Below are 16,248 nucleotides of genomic sequence, written 5' to 3' on the forward strand. Positions count from 1 at the left end.
ATTCAGTGACGTTAGAGCTGATCTGCGCCTTACTGCACACGTCTGCGGCGCATTACGGCTCCATGGGAACCAGAGCTGATCGCGGCCGCTCTAGTCAGTGCTTGTGTTTATCAGCCAGCCGCGGCACGTTTCTGACGCGGCTCTCCGTGCTGCTTGGCTAAAAATAGTCTTTTGTGAGGTGTCACAGCGTGGAGGACGGAACAAAATCTCGTCGGAGCCGTAAGGGGTAATCGTGAGCCGTGGGCTGCTCTTAAATTAATATTTATTTATAAAACAAAATAACTTCTTTGGCCATATTAGCCTACTCAATAGCATTAACACAGGCTTTACTCCTTTCAAACTTTATCTGGAATGTCACCATTTCTGTCACTGCAACTTCCCGATCAGGCGAACGAACACACACACACACGAAATCGTCTGCCTCATGAAAAAAATGTATTAAAAAAAAATGTAGTTAATATTTGCATAATTTATTATTTATTTTATCCACCCGCAATCCACCCACAAATAATCTGCATTTGAGCCCAACTTCAGTCTACTCATCACCTTAACTTTAACTGCGTTTGTAGCCGGTGCCATAGCCAGACTGATAAACAAACACAGACCGGAAGTAAACTTTGGGCCAGGCGCGTGCGCCCGATGAAACCATCTATATAAAGCTTGAAGCATCAGAATTGGCATCGGAATCGGCCAATCACCATGATAATAATTATAATTATTATAATTACAAGAAATCGGTACTCAGTATCGGCTGCAAAAATCCTGATCGGAGCATCCCTATTTCAGGGTTGTATGGCTCTCTGTGAGCCTCCTCTGTCTGAGAGTCGGGGGTCGTAGGCCCCGTGTGTTGGGACTGCTCGTGGGAACATCTCTGGTACAGAATCCTGGTTCCTGAACAGCAGGTTGCTAGGCCTACTCCATTGGGCCTCCCCGCTTAAGCCATCACTGGATTACCTTGACACTGAGCTGTTAGGCCCACTCAGGGGCCTCCGCAGTCATCAAGGTTCCAGAGCAGCGTTGCAACCTCAAGTTGGTAGGCCATGAAAAAAGGATCTCTTTGAGGTGGTAGCTTCCAGGTTGAGCCTGGCGGTACTCCTCTCACTCCTGAGTGACATTGCATACCCTATTGAGTAACTCTGCATTGAGTAACTCTGCTCCTGAATTCTGCTCTAAAGTTATGACAGCTCGTCAGACCCACAGTGGCCTTTCCTGTCATGCTGCCCTTATGGTTGGACTGGTATGACTCCTCCTCTCTCTGAGAGTGTTTTTGAGTGCACCATCTCCCCTGAGGTACAAGTGTGAGGATATCCCCTTCATTCTGAAGGCTCTGAGGAACCATATCATGTGCATGCGTGGCTTTGGGTCCTGGTCTACTTTCGTGGTTGAGATGGCATCACTCCCCCTGGTCCTAAGGGTTGCGTAGAGCCTGCCACTCCCACGACCCCCTTCAACAGGATACTAACAACAGCCTTGTTGTATGGGACTCTTCCGCCTCTCATACTGAGGTATGAGATTGAGCACTGAGTGCTCTTCTCATTCTGAGAACTGAGTACCTCGTTCTCTTGAGCTCCTCAAGGCAGTCATTCCAGGTAGATGGGCCTTTCTGGCCTCCCTGATGGACTGACCTTGCAGTCAGGGTTACCTATGAGCATGCCACTCCTAGACTGAGCTTACGAGTCCTCCTCTCATTCTGAGAGTCAGGTACTCCACTTTCGGAGCTCTGTGTGCAGTTTGGAAAGCCTCCTCGGCCTCCCTGTTAGGCACTTTACGGTTGAGTTTGTCAGTGCTCCCCTCAATGCGGGAGGGTCATCCATGAGCCTGCCACTCCCAGACGGAGCATGTGAGTTCTTCTCTCAAACTGAGAGCCAAGGACTATGCTCCCGGAGCTCCATGTACAGTCAAGGCTGCCCATATGAGCTTGGCAGGGCTCCTCTCACTGCGGGAGGGTCACCTAGGAGCCTGCCGCTCCCAAAGTGAGCATGTGAGTTCTCCTCTCAATTCGAGAGCCAAGGACTCAGCTCCCGGAGCTCTGTGCGCAGTCATACCAAGTTGTTAGGCCATTTTTATTGCCTCCCTGTTAGGCTGCTCCTGTGATCGAGCTTGGCAGTGCTCCCCTCACTCCAGAGGGTCGCCTATGAGCACGCCGCTCCCAGGGTGAGTCCCCCTCTCATCTCTGAGAGTTGAGTCCTCTGCTCCTTGGAGCTCCGTGAGGCAACCATACCAGGTTGATTAGGCCTTTTCCTCTGGCATTGCTCTCCTCATTACAGGGTCACTAATAAGCATGCTACTCCCGGAGCTCCCATCATGTGACTGCCCTTATGGTTGAATTGACGGTGCTCCTCTCAATTGGAGGGTCTGCTGTGAGTACACCACTCATGGAGCCCCATCATGTATCTCTCCAAGCACGTGAGTTCTCCTATCACTTTGAGAATTGAGTACCCCACCCCTTGAGCCTGTGAAGCAGTCATACCAGGTTGCTAGGCTTTCCTTTCAGCCTCCCTGATGGACTGTGAGTAACAGTGGGACCGCCCATGGCTTGATGGGTCACCTTAAGCACGTTACTCTCAGGAAACATACTATGTGCAAGGGTCGAGTATGTGAGTCCTCCTCTTGCTCCATGATGCAGTCATACCAGGTCACTAGGCCTCTTCACGGCATCCTTAATGGGACTGAGTGGTTTCTAAAATCCATGTTTATGGTAAACGCACACGCTGAGCATCCTGTGCACTTTCTAAAATCCATATATGGTAAGGGTCACAAGCTGCCAGCATAGTACCCTTCTTGTGAGTACACGGTTCTCACCTTGGGTTCCACTCTAGACATATATCTTCAGTGATACCAAGACAAACGTTTCCCGCTTGGACTGGGCAGTGGCCAGACATGGCTGCCAGCTCAGGGGATCTGAAGAGGAAGATCCTATGGGAAGTCTCAGTCTCCAGTACAGTGGAAGGCGTTTATTGCCGGTTCCTTGCCATTTCCCTTACACTAGTCACTTTCAGAGACTCTGCCTCTGGCAGACAGGTCGATTGGCTACCCGGCAGCCTCCCTGGGAGAATTAGGGGTTGATGTATGAAGACCCCTAGGTGACAGGCCAGGGTCTGGTATTGTGGCAAACCTAGACCCTCAGCCATATCCTCCTAAAAGAATCACACTGCTTGTGATTCTGAGCCTCGAGTTCTGCCCCAGGATTGGGCCTTCCTGGGTAGCTTGGGCCTTTGGCTGAAGGGGATAGCGTCACCGACAGCCGCTGGTGCGTCTAAGGGTACGTCTTTTATGGCTATGCTGTAGAGTCAGTACTTAGTGCTCACCTTGGTACTTGTCATGCACTCCCCTCAGCATGGCAGCGTGGGTATTCCATTCCCCATAGTGACCGCTAGAGGACGCAGTTCGAGTTCCCTCGAAAGGGAATGTCTCAGATTACGCATGTAACCATGGTTCCCTGAGAATGGAACAAGACACTGCGTCCTCTTTTCTTGCCATGCCTCAGATATGAGCTTCAGATGAAGAAGTGGATGATGTATGTCGCCAGCCAATGTTACTGTCGTGTTTACACATGTGCTTCAGACACCGGTCACGCCGAAGGGGTTCCCCATAGCGACCGCTAGAGGACGCAGTATCTCGTTCCCTTCTCAGGGAACCATGGTTATATGTGTTTTTTTTTAAGAAATTAATACTTTTATTTAGCAAAGTCGCATTAAATGGATAAAAATGTCAGTAAAGACATTTAGAATGTTACAAAATATTTATATTTCAAATAATTTATATTCATCAAGATTCCTGAAAAAAATTCACAGTTTCCACAAAAGTGGAACACAACAGTTTCTTGAGCATTAAATCAGAATATTAGAATGATTTCTGAAGGATTATGTGACACTGAAGACTGAAGTAATTGCAGCTGAAAATTTAGCTCTGCCATCACATGAATAAATAACATTTTTAAATTTTAAATTATTAATATATAAGTAATATATTTTAGAATATTGCTGTTCTTACTGTATTCTGATCAAATAAATGCAGCCTGTGTGCTTCTTTCAAAAACATTAAAAAAATCATACCAACCCCAAACTTTTGAACCGTAGTGTATTATTTTTTATTTTTTTCATGGAATCTGAACAAAACTTACACTAAAGTCAGCATCTTCTGCTCTCAGGTGTTCTGCTATGTAGTGAACCCCCTCCAGAGCCTGCAGGACAGTGGGGGACAGAGGGAACCCCGGGTTGTCTGATGTCATGTCAGACCGCTTTGTGACATTAACTCTTCCGCCAGGCTGCCTGGAAGCCACGCCCATGTCCAATCTAGAGGAGGGCCCGAATTTCTGTAGAGAAGGTGGAGTCGAGCTGAGAGGGCAGTGCGAAGGTGTTTGGAGTGAAAGTGAGATTGCAGAGGACAGCGTTCCCAGTTCTAAGTCCTTATAACAGAAGCGTCTGCGAGACTCATCCTCCCCAAAGTTCTCCCCTCTAAACCAGCTAGTAGATGTACTGAGAGTTGCATTTGCAGGTCCAGGCACCCGTGACGTCATTCCTCGGCCCTGCCGCTGCAGGAGGAGGAGTTTCTGCCTGCGACGGCTGTCCGGTGCAGGTCTACGCATAAACAACCATCGTGGGATCAAATCCAAGAAGACTGAGTGAACCCAACGGGGCATCTTATGAGTGCTGGGCGAGCGGTGGTGGACGTTAAGCACGAAGACAGTGATGACGATGGACAAGGTGACGAAGATCATAGTAAAGAGCAGATATTCACCAATAAGTGGGATCACAAGCGAGGTGGAGGGGATGATTTCTGTAATGAGCAGCAGGAAGACAGTGAGCGAGAGGAGGACCGAGATACACAGCGTGATCTTTTCACCACAATCTGACGGGAGGTAGAAGACCAGCACGGTCAGGCAGGAGATGAGCAGGCAAGGGATGATGAGGTTTATGGTGTAGAAGAGCGGCAGACGGCGAATGATGAAGAAGTAGGTGATGTCTGGGTAGATCTCATGGCAGCAGTCGTACTTCTTGGTGTTGTAGGTGCCAACAGCATTGATGATGGCCCACTCGCCGCTCTCCCAGTAATCTTTCAAGTCAACTGTGTTCTCGATGCGCTCCAGATCAATCTGGGCTTTGTCGTAAGTCCACGAGCCGAATTTCATCTTGCAGTTCTGCTGGTCAAAGGGGAAGAAGGTGACATCGATGCTGCATGAGCTCTTGTAGATGGCAGGTGGAACCCAGCGCACTTTACCTGTGTGGAAGAGGTGGGCTTTGGTCATATGGGTCACTGCAAATTCCCCATCTGCACTGAAGAGGACAATAAAATTTATTTGATCAGTTTTACTACAGGAAAAACAGTAAAGTTGTTTCATGCATCATACAATTCTGCAAGATTCATTTTCAGAGATTTTAATATTTGCTTCGAAGCAATTACATCTTGTATGTTTGCTGTTACAATGACTAACAATGAATATGATGTTTTATTACCATTTTTATATATTTTATGTTATATATTTTAGATTTTAATGTTTTCACATTAAATGAGCACAGTTTGGTTATACACAGTTTGGATATACACAAATGATAAATAACTGTATTAATTAAGCCTTATAAAAAATAATCCTAGCCTAAATAAATAAAATAATAATAATAATGATAATTATTGTTATTATTATTATTACTATTACGTTCCAAACCATTTTACACTAAATGCACACAGTTTGGTTATAGGACTTAAGTTATTGGGTTATTTTAGTTATATGACATACTGTACGTTACTCACTTGTTGTACAAAACTATATCCGGGACCCAGATAAGTTCTGACGGAACCCTGATAGAAGTCACATTGTCATAGTCTGAAGGCTTCCAGCGTAGTTTATAGTCATTCCACTCCTGAGTGAGAGGCCACAAATGTTCAGGAAATTAAAACTAAACCACTATAATATAATAGTTATTAATATTATATTATAATATTATTTAATATTCTTAAATATTGTTTAATAATTTTCTCCATTCCACACAACTTTCCTGCTGCACACACCTGCTTTAGCCAGACATTTGTTGTCATCATCTGATTCTTCTCGTCCTATGGAGGAGAAAAACAAGGAAGGACGGTGAGTATTAGATGAGTCAGGATGCTGGGTTTGCTCCAGCAGAAAGCGTTTGGTTCAGAGAGGTCACAAACACTTTATAATTTTAATCTTCTGATGGACTTGGAGCCTTCAAGGACCATGTACCCTAATTCATCAAGATTCAAAGGTTTAAGGCAATATACAGTAGGATGTTGGCGTTACTGCCTTTATGAAATGAATATTTCAGCACATTTGTAAACAAAATGAAAAAAAAAAATGGCATTTTGTTATTTATTGTCATTGTAAGTATGGTAAGCTTTAGAAAACCTTGGACCAAAACAGACCGTTGTTCTCCTAGACACTGATCAAGGATGCACGTGATGCAAGTGTAGGCTACAAGTGGCCCATATTTTTTTTTAAAAGGTTTGAAATGAATAGCAGTCTGAATGTGTGTAACTTAACAGGACAAAGCGAAATTTGTTTTTGAACTCTTCTCAGACATTTTCTTGCATTTATCTCCATTGCAATCTGACAAAGTATTAGTAGTTAGTTAATAATAATAATAGCAGTAACAGTAAAAGCATAAAAAATTGTAATGTTTATTACCATTCAACAGTTTGTGGTCAACAAGATCTTTTAAAATAAATGAATAAAGGATGTATTAAATTGATAAAAATTGACAGTCAAGACAGTTTTAATGTTACAAAAGATTTCTATTTCAAATAAATGCTTTCTCAAAGAATCCTGAGAAAAGTATCATGTTTCAATTAAGCAGCATAACTGTTTTCAACATTGATATTTAAGAAATGTTTCTTGAGCAGCAAATCAGCATATTAGAGTGATTTCTGAAGGATCACGTGACTGAAGACTGGAGTAATGGCTGCTGAAAATTCAGCTTTGCATTCACAGAAATAAATAAATTTTAAAATATATTCAAATTGAAAATAGTTAATTTAACTTACCACATCAATGAGCTGGGCAATAGATAAACCGAACTTGACAATGACGACATCAGAGGTGTTTGGTACAGGCCTTGACCACTTGTTGTAGCCATCAAAGAGCTTTTTGAAGAGGTCATCTTCAGTGTGTGAATGAATCTTCTCACAACAAGAAACTGCAAGTGGAAAAGAAGACATTACATTCTGAACAGCCAATACTTGTACTAGATTTGACAAATAAAATGTTTCAATAGAAAATGTATATCTTATTATAAAACTATAAAGATTATTGATCATGTAATGCTCCTACTGTTTGGTAGACAGAACACACATTTTATATGTCTAGACTTACATACATATCCAGTCTATATGGACTCCTATAAGGCTCTTCACACTAAAACATATGATCACGAGAAAGTGGAGGCAATTTAAATTATTGTTCTACTGTCCTATCCACAACTTGGCAGTCATGCACATATTTAAAGTAACTTACATCATCTGATAGTGAACTTGCTTCATTACTAAGTGCCAAAACATTCAGATTGTTAGAGAAGCTGTAAGCGGTTTCGCACGCTCAGCATATAGGAAAGTTTTCTTATAGATTTGAGTGTGGCATGACAAATCATTAAGCAAGTGTGTGAATTTACAGAGTTAGAGTTTAAATGCTTAAATAAACTAATTGGACAGACAGTCTATTAATTTGTCTAGGGCTCGCTGACCACACTATTTGCATGTTAAATAACTAAAACGTAGTATTAAAGCGCTTCATCAGGGGATTAACTCCCATTAATTTCTTTAATCATATATAATTACACGCATCATCACTTCTCATCCGTCCACTGTAATGGATTTGCTCAAAAATGTTTCCAGGCGAATTATTCCACCCGCTTAAACTTCAGCAATATCATGTGAGAAGAGTGCTGTGATTCTAATCTGCCGAGTGCCTCGTGTAATTACAGCCGAAAACAACATTATTTGTGAGTCTGATACTGCCTATACACAACAGTTTAGTAAGTTAATAATGATTAACTCACATTTTAAGCAACAATATTTCTTGTTACTTTGTTATTGATCCGACAATGAAAATACGAACGTTGCGCCTGCGCGTCTCGGAGTTTCGTTCCTGATTGAATCGGTGTAACTGAGTTACTGAATTTGAAATATCACACCAAAACAAAGGGCTATTACTCTTATTCTTATGGTGCGTTCAAGTCATGTCGGATAGATGGTATTTACGAGTTGAACGCACATGAACGCCACCACAAAGTCGTTATTACAAGTGGGAAACTCAAAATTTTCTTTAAGCCCCGAGTTTCCGAGTTGGGGGCGTGTCAATGAGAAACATGGCGGAATCGATGGATTTTGTCTGTAGTTCCTGTTTGTTCCTGTCTGTAGTTAATGGTAAATTTTTGTTTAAATTGATAGTTTAGTTGTCCTATAAACTTAAATTGGTAATGTTCTTGTTACGCAGCTAGTTAATGAAATCCAAGTAAAAAAAAGCTATCATTTTTGCACCTATAGGTGAAAAATCTTTTGATTTGCCATTTTGCATGTTGCATTTAGCCAACAGCTTTTTTTAATCTCTGTATTTTAGCAATTGTTGATGCTGAAAATCAGTTATACTGGGATCCTGGTCTAAAAAAAATATTAAAAACGCAAAACACACCTGATGCGAATTCTTTGCTCTTCATTTTCTATAAGCAGAGTTAACAGACCCTGTTGTATTTTCTTGTAATTTATTAAAAGAAGGTAAACCGCCATCTTGTGCCGACTAAACTGACTTGAACGCACCTGACGTCGTAATTACGACTTGTCAACTCGTAAGTACGAATGTCCCAGGAGGACCTGCATGCAGCATTATATCCCATACAAAGATATAGTACAGAAATAGCTCACACAGAAAGCATTTTTGTATTCCACTGCATTGCTTTTCCATTGTTTTTTCTATGTAAACATGCGTTCAAGCACGTGACACTACTTTCTAAAACGCGGTGCTCAGTTTAATGCTACATTATGTAACTTTTTCATAAAAATAACAAATGTTATTAATGAGAGAGTGCAAAAAGAGAGTAGCTCTGTTAGCGTGAAGCTGAAAGTTTTTGTCACAAACAATGAACAACAAAAATGTACCATGGATAATTCAAAACACCAATCCATTTATTTTGATTAAAGATGTGTGTGGTGTGGACAAACCATTTATAATAAATTCCTCAGTATTCCATAAAAAATAAGAATAGTCAATTTAGATTTTATGTATTAAAAAAAAAACACGTTTAGACCTAGCTTTTTTTTCATTTTTTTTTTCATTCCACAGCCATGCTTGTTTTTAAATGCAACTACTTGTCATGTTTTTAAATGCAACTACTGCATCTGAATATGCCTACTTCCATACTATATATAGCAGTGGTTCTCAATTCCAGTCCTGGCGACCCCCTGCTCTGCATATTTTGCATGTCTCTCTTATTTAACACTCTTATTTGCATGTCTCTCTTGTTAGAAGAAAGCTCCATGCATGAACTCCGTTCCGACTGACATGGTCCCTACAGTGTTCATTGCTCCCTATACTTCCTGAGCATGGGAAATCCGTTGAAGTTTACTTCACTTTGGAACATTCAGTCACGGATTTGCGCTACGCCATGGCCTGTAGCATCTTCACACACAGACGAAACTTACTAGAGAAGTGTGAAGTGTGACATAATATACTGTAAATAAATACAATCTAAATTTACGTCTTGCACACTTTAATGCCCTTTGAATGGAACACGTAGGCTCCCTTCGGACTGGAATCATGGTGGAATATCTCTTGAAGTCCACTTCGCAGGGCACTTGGTCAATAGAGCAAACGTCTAAAGTAATAAGAGATACATACAAAATATGGAATTGAGAACCACTGCTATATAACATGCGAAAAACAGGCATATGCCAAAAGAGTAGTAGTATGTCCAAATTCATAGTACACTGGTAGGTCACGTGACAGTGACCACATGACTAATATAGTACGTTCAAATTTTATTAATACTACATATATTAATATTATATAGAACATACTTAAAGGTTTTTAAGTAGTTTCTAACCAAATGTAGTACCTAGACAGTATGCAATTTCGGACACAGCTACTGTCTGTCTGTAGCGTGCAAACACGGAAGGGGGAAGAGATACAAATAGTGAAGTCCCAGTGCTTCTGGGTAAGCTGGAATGCTGCTCGGTTCGAGAACAATAACTAACTATTGTGTAATGAATACATTCAATGTTCTCTTTTTAAGTTTTCATTTGGACCTATATACTGAGAAAAAATGCTCTCAGGAACATTGCTTCAAACACCTGATATGTGAGAAGCCAACCATTTTTAATGATACGTGGGCCAGTGTGGCTAACTGAATGATGACTGATTCTCTTCTTTTTCTAGGAGATGTCCTGTAATCTCTGCACCTTTGGTTGACTCCTATGCAGGACAGAGGCTAGACACCATTAAGGCAGCCCACTCAGGTCTTATTTCTGAGCTGAGGAGGCATTAATACAGAACCCTGAGGACAGTGTTTGCACATAGTATGTGTCAGGCTTGCTATTTAAGTGCTGTAGCTTGGAGTTACGCTCTGAGCGCAGTCATTTGCTGTGTGGAGAACTGAGCTCCCTTGGGTCATGCTGGCACAATGAGTCACACTCTGGGTGAATGACAACATGTCATTAACAAGTCAGATGTAGGGTCTGCACCACAGGGCATTAGCACAGTGGGACATGATATGAAACCCAAGCAATTACAGTCAGCGGCCTGCAGATGGAGAGGAAAATATTTTCTCACCTCTGGGACATTTCTCGCTTTTTAAAGCATATTATGGATAGGCCATGCAGTTCAAAGCTGGGAATTTAATATTTTTAGAAGAAAACAGCATATGTAGAGATAGTAATATATAGCAATTTATAGCTTATGCTTTAATTATGGCAATATGGTTTAATTAGTGAAAATATGTTTTCTTAAAGCTATTTTTTCATAATAGATTTGTATTATTATTAATATTTTATTAATGAAACTTTTCAATTGAATAAAATGTTGAATAAAACAAAATAAAAAATTTAATTTAAATGAAAACAAAATATTTTTTTTAAAATGGGGCAAATCGTCTCAGGTTACTTATGTAATATTGGTTCCCTGAGTAGGGAACGAGACACTGCGTCCTCTAGGGGTCGCTATGGGGAACGCCTCGTCGTGACCCGTGTCGAGATTTCTTAAAGGGCTAGTATATTATTATTATTATTATTATTATTATTAATATACAATATTATTATTATAACTAATAAAATGTTGAATAAAATATACAATTAAAAAGTTAATTTAGATTAAAAACAAATGAATGGATCTATCTATCTATCTATAGGCCTACCATATCAATACAATAAGGTAAACTGTGTTGACTTCGTATTTTCACCACTGTCAAACTGTCTATTTGTCTTTAGCAGTAATTAAATTCAAAGTGCAGCGAACTTAACAATCCAGGTATAACTTTGGCACCACGATTTTACTTGCAAATAAAATTTAATTTTTTATAATAAGTTTTATTTAAAAAAATGCAATGTAAAATGTTAATGTATAGCTAAAATGTATATATGATAATTAATAATTACTGTGATTTTTCTCAAGTAGCAATAACTGTCTGCAGTAGCCTACTATAGAAATGGCTACCGTGGTAGAACATCAGAATTCTAGGTTCGTTCTCTATTCCAGTTTGGAACGGTGAAGTCTGCGTCAGTTCTGCAGCCTCTCAAACAGCGATAACAGCGCATCTGTTCTCTAGGCTGTGAGGAGCGGAGCAGGTGGACGGATTTCACTATGCGGTCTTGTAGGCTGTTGGATCAAAGCCTCGAACCTGAAATTGGATGGCGACATTCTTCTTCGTGTATCTCCGTTCAACTCTGGAAACTTTCCAGAATTTGGGATGTTCTTAAGCAAATCCGATGCAAATAGCGGCGGTAAAGTGCACCCAGCTGCAAGCTCGAGCGCGCGCGGGAGGCGTCAGATGCCCGGAGTGATATTCATTCATCAGTAGTTCAGCGGCTGCTGACAGCGAGCGGCCACATAAATGAAGAGACGCTCGTGGAGAGTGCGAGCGTAAACGCAGAGTGATGAGCAAGCCCAATAAATCTGCCTTGATTTAAGCGCCAGCTTGGCCGTGCAGAGGACATTTCATTTTACTGGCAATCGTGCGTGCCATTCTAATGCCTACACTCTGACTGTAGATATGTGAAAGCCAACCCCCTTCATCTTAAACCAGCCTATGATAATTTGCTGGTCTTAGCTGGTTTAAAATAAGATGGTCTCCCATTGTGGCCAGTTGAAAACCAGATTAAGCTGGATATTTTGAGTTTTTAAGCAGAGAGGCAGTCTGTTCTTATAACGCACAATGAATCAAATTGTTTAAATATTAATCAATGCACGTTAGAAATGCCTAAAACACGCAATCAAATATAAACTTTGTCTTATGTTATTTTTAAGGCTCCCTTAGACAAGATTTTGCGTTTCTGGTCCAGGGTGGCCATAGCTGGTTCAAGTTGACAGACCAATTTAAACCAACAACAAAACCCCTATTATACCAGATTAATGTGGTCAGTATATGGTTTTTGGGAAATGCTAGCTGGTTGAGCAGTCAAAACAAGTTTAGCCTATACAGTTAATAGTCAGCTTGGACTAGAAGCCACCATGTTCCATGAGTCTCTTTGGTTTATTTTTTATTAAGCAATATTTGTGGAAAAATTGAAACTTACTTGACTCACAAAGAAAAGTGCAGAGAAGAGTAATCCTCAGGAAGAACCGCTGATTCTCAAAGCGCTCCATCGTACAGCCAATTACTTTCAATACATTTCTATATTTTCATCTGCATTCCACGCGACAGTTTCTGTATAATTCAATGGCTTCTGTGTGTTCTGTTGTGGTGTCATACTCTACATCTGGGGTTGGTGGTTGTATTTAGGCCGGGTATCTTCTCGACAAGTTTTTTTTTCTTCTTTTTTTCTTTCAATCACGTGTATTTTAAGTGCTGGCAAAAATCGGTTTTTCGAAAAAATGTTTCGAATTAAGTTGCATAAATCCAGTGTTTATCCATATTTATCCAAACTGGAAGTTTCCTTCTCTACGTTGATTAGCTTAAGTTTTGCGCACCTGTTCAGCGGAAGATCAGGAACACAGATTCCGTGCTGCAAAAAGTATTATTTATTTCCACGTGCATCCAAAAAGAAGGATTTTTTTTGAAGCAGATATATCCCAGAGTAACTCCATTTCTGTCACAAAGTGTATAGATGGACTCGTGACCTCGCTCCTGCTTCCAGGGTTTACTCCAGACTGAGCATCTCTCTCTCAGTCCGCCTATCCACTTTCATGTCAGACAGAAAGGGAGGGAGGGACCACATCACAAGTTCACGCTTGACCACATTTCAAACTGACGATTTCTGTTTCCAACCAGTCTGAATTTATTTTTAATAATAATAATAATAAATGAATAAATAAAGCCTCACGCTTAATGGATACGTTCGCAAACTCGTATGGAGACAAATCTTGTCAAAAAGGGCCAACCCTATTGCTATTGCATCAAGTGATTGAATTGTTATTGCAGTTAATCGCCGCTAGAGGTCAGGGCCGCCGTGATTTTGCCAAGTAAAACATGTTCCTGGATCAACATCTTTTGTTGATCTTGGATGAACATTACTGTCCGAAAATATAGACTAAACCCAATCCCTACCCCTAAACCTAACCCTACCCATAATTTATTCCTAAAATCAGTGTGAAATGATAGCTGATTACCAAGGGTGTATAACAGGGCCGTGCGCAGACCTTTTGAGGGGCATGTGCTGAAACTGAAAAAGGGCACCCCCCCCCCAATGACAAATGAAATAACACAAAATAATAGTCTCAAAAGCTTTAGATTTATTCACTATTAATAACAACCATATATATATATGGTTTCTTAGGTCTATAGGTCTGCCCTACCTGTGCACGTGCCTGGTGTATAAGCGCCTAACCCTGATCGTAAGCCTAGAACAGACATTTCCTGAAAAGTTATCCTTCAATTCTGATTGGTTAATTGGAATGTTGTTCCAGGATAAACAAGGATGTTGATTCAGGAACTTGTTGTACTTGGTGAAATCACGGTCACCAGAGGTCAGGGTAGCTGAATAAATGCTGACGGGAAGCAAGAACTCACTCAAGGTGAAACTGAAACGCAGTTGTGGGTGACTTTAGAGACAGAAACATCTATTATTAATAATAATTATGCTAATTAAACACACAGGATCGGAATCCTGAAAGTAAAAGTGGGCCTAGGCAGTAATTATGTCTCATTGCTATTTTACATAAATGTTTCTAAGACAAGCAGCCTAAACAATTCCTTATTGTAAGCTGCATTTCAGGGTTTCCACAATTTTTGATCAATATCTATGGCACTTTTACAGTCGTTTGTGGTAACTGGATTTAAAAAGATCATACTCTCAAAGAGCAATTTCTACAGCAGAGGAATACTTGAAAAAAAAAAATCTATATTGACTACAGAAGTTTCCATGACTTTTTCATTACCCCCTTTTTTAATTCCCTGATGTTTATATATTTTACAGGACTTAAAACCTGATACCCTGATAATCTTACACAAAAGTACACTTTATGTGAATCAAATTCAACAGCGCCACATCAAGAATGACAATAACCCACCATCAACAGTTTATAATATACAACCCTCAATACAGTCTTTAGTTCATGTCACTGAAAGTCATTCTTTCACACAAGCTGCATCTGTGATCATAATAGCTACCAGCATACACACAGAATTGCATCAAAAATGCTGTACACATACAGCAAAAGTGACCACAACTGACTAGAGTAATACACTTATATTTTATATACTTAAAGTATTTTTCAATAATTGACTAGAGTAATCACAAAATATTTTTAAATATCATTAAGTCGCAAAGTTTCTACTTCCTTGTTCTGATTTTTTAGATTCTGGCTCCAAGCTGCCAAGTCACGTTTTTATTTATTCCTCAGTGACATCACTGCCATGTCTTTTTTTCCCTTTCTTTTTTGTTTTTCCATCTTGCTCTCTCTCTCTCTCCAATGTATGTGAGTTCATGCTTGCTGATTTCCAGACCCTCATACAGTCTTTTCACCATCTGCTCCCTAGCGCCAAGACAGCCAGACCATAGCTGCGGGGTTGTCTGTACTTGGAAAGAAAATATTCTTTTAAGATATCACCTTCACTGCCAAGATCATTTTTTCATCATGTTTCATCATGATCATGTTTCCTTGTACACATAGCCATTATATGTTCAATATGGCTCATAAATGAACATCGGACAAGAGAGAAAAATATAGTTGGCGTTTCAGTCTATTCTCTGACAACAGTGCCCTTTCCCAAAACATAGTAGGCAAGGGAGATAAAATTAAGTCAAATGGTCCACATATGGACTGTTTAAGGTGACAACATTGTTTTACTGTTATTAAAAAACTGTGGATAAATATAGATGTGACATGCCATATAATACTTTTATCAGTTTTTCCATGCTGGATGGCTTCCCAAGGAGTCATTTAGTTTTGCGCGGCTGTCTCATGTTCTTCCTCAGCTGTTCGATCATCTCCACATGCAGGGCTCGTGAGGAGCTCTCCAGTCGAGTGGCGATGTCTGTCGTGGTACGCAGAATTTCTTCAAAGGCAAGGGACTCCTCTTTTATTCTTAGATAAAGACAAAGTATACACAACATCAGAAATATTTAAAGACAGAGAGAGAGAGGGAGAGAGAGGAGAAGGAGGAAATGAACAGGGGCCTCCTTAGGGCCTCAGCTTAGTTTTTCTTGAACCAGGGGCCTCAAAGGGGCTGAAATTCACATTCCTTTCAACTGTCCAGGCTGGTGATGGAAAAAGCAGAGACCAGAATCGAAGTCACATCATAGTGGTTAGTCTGAGCCTCTACGTCTACGAGCTACAAGCTTTTTTATTTTTCTGTTTATAAGCATATATTTCTAGTTTAGGATCATTTTAACAGTTTCCCTTGAGTTTTATTTGGTTGTAATTTATTGACAATTTTTTAACCTTTGAAGTGTTACTATGCATGCAGCCTTGAAACACTCTTGAGCTGCAATTTCAAATATTAAGGTCGATAAATGAACTCTCTATATACTGGGAATAAATAATTAAATATTTTTGTAATATATTAAAATTAATAATCAGAAATTAAATTAAATAAAATAAGATTTCTATTTCACATAATTGCTGTTCTTATATATATATATATATAT

General features: G+C 40.2%; 2 protein-coding genes across 3 annotated transcripts in view; both read right to left on the reverse strand.

Moving 5' to 3' along the window:
- LOC107701496 (neuronal acetylcholine receptor subunit alpha-2-like) overlaps nucleotides 1–13,290 on the reverse strand; it is a 15,978-nt gene extending 2,688 nt beyond the window's left edge. Inside the window, exons 1-5 of the mRNA XM_016503516.1 lie at nucleotides 12,736–13,290; nucleotides 7,003–7,154; nucleotides 6,010–6,054; nucleotides 5,752–5,861; nucleotides 4,124–5,276 (exon numbers count right to left, since the gene is read on the reverse strand). Of these exons, the coding sequence (XP_016359002.1) occupies nucleotides 4,124–5,276; nucleotides 5,752–5,861; nucleotides 6,010–6,054; nucleotides 7,003–7,154; nucleotides 12,736–12,805 (1,530 nt within the window). The 5' untranslated portion in view covers nucleotides 12,806–13,290. The remainder of the gene's footprint in view (nucleotides 1–4,123; nucleotides 5,277–5,751; nucleotides 5,862–6,009; nucleotides 6,055–7,002; nucleotides 7,155–12,735) is intronic.
- Nucleotides 13,291–14,925: 1,635 nt separating this feature from the next.
- The window catches only part of LOC107701470 (uncharacterized), a 6,173-nt gene continuing 4,850 nt past the window's right edge, over nucleotides 14,926–16,248 (reverse strand). Inside the window, exons 3-4 of one of the 2 annotated variants that reach the window (XM_016503476.1) lie at nucleotides 15,499–15,685; nucleotides 14,926–15,176 (exon numbers count right to left, since the gene is read on the reverse strand). In XM_016503476.1, the coding sequence (XP_016358962.1) occupies nucleotides 15,538–15,685 (148 nt within the window). In that variant the 3' untranslated portion in view covers nucleotides 14,926–15,176; nucleotides 15,499–15,537. Of the gene's footprint in view, nucleotides 15,686–16,248 lie in introns of both variants that reach the window. The other variant, XM_016503475.1, reaches the window with a different exon arrangement.

Source organism: Sinocyclocheilus anshuiensis, unplaced genomic scaffold, assembly GCF_001515605.1.
Source record: "Sinocyclocheilus anshuiensis isolate Anshui unplaced genomic scaffold, SAMN03320099.WGS_v1.1 scaffold1051, whole genome shotgun sequence".
NCBI lineage: Eukaryota > Metazoa > Chordata > Actinopteri > Cypriniformes > Cyprinidae > Sinocyclocheilus > Sinocyclocheilus anshuiensis.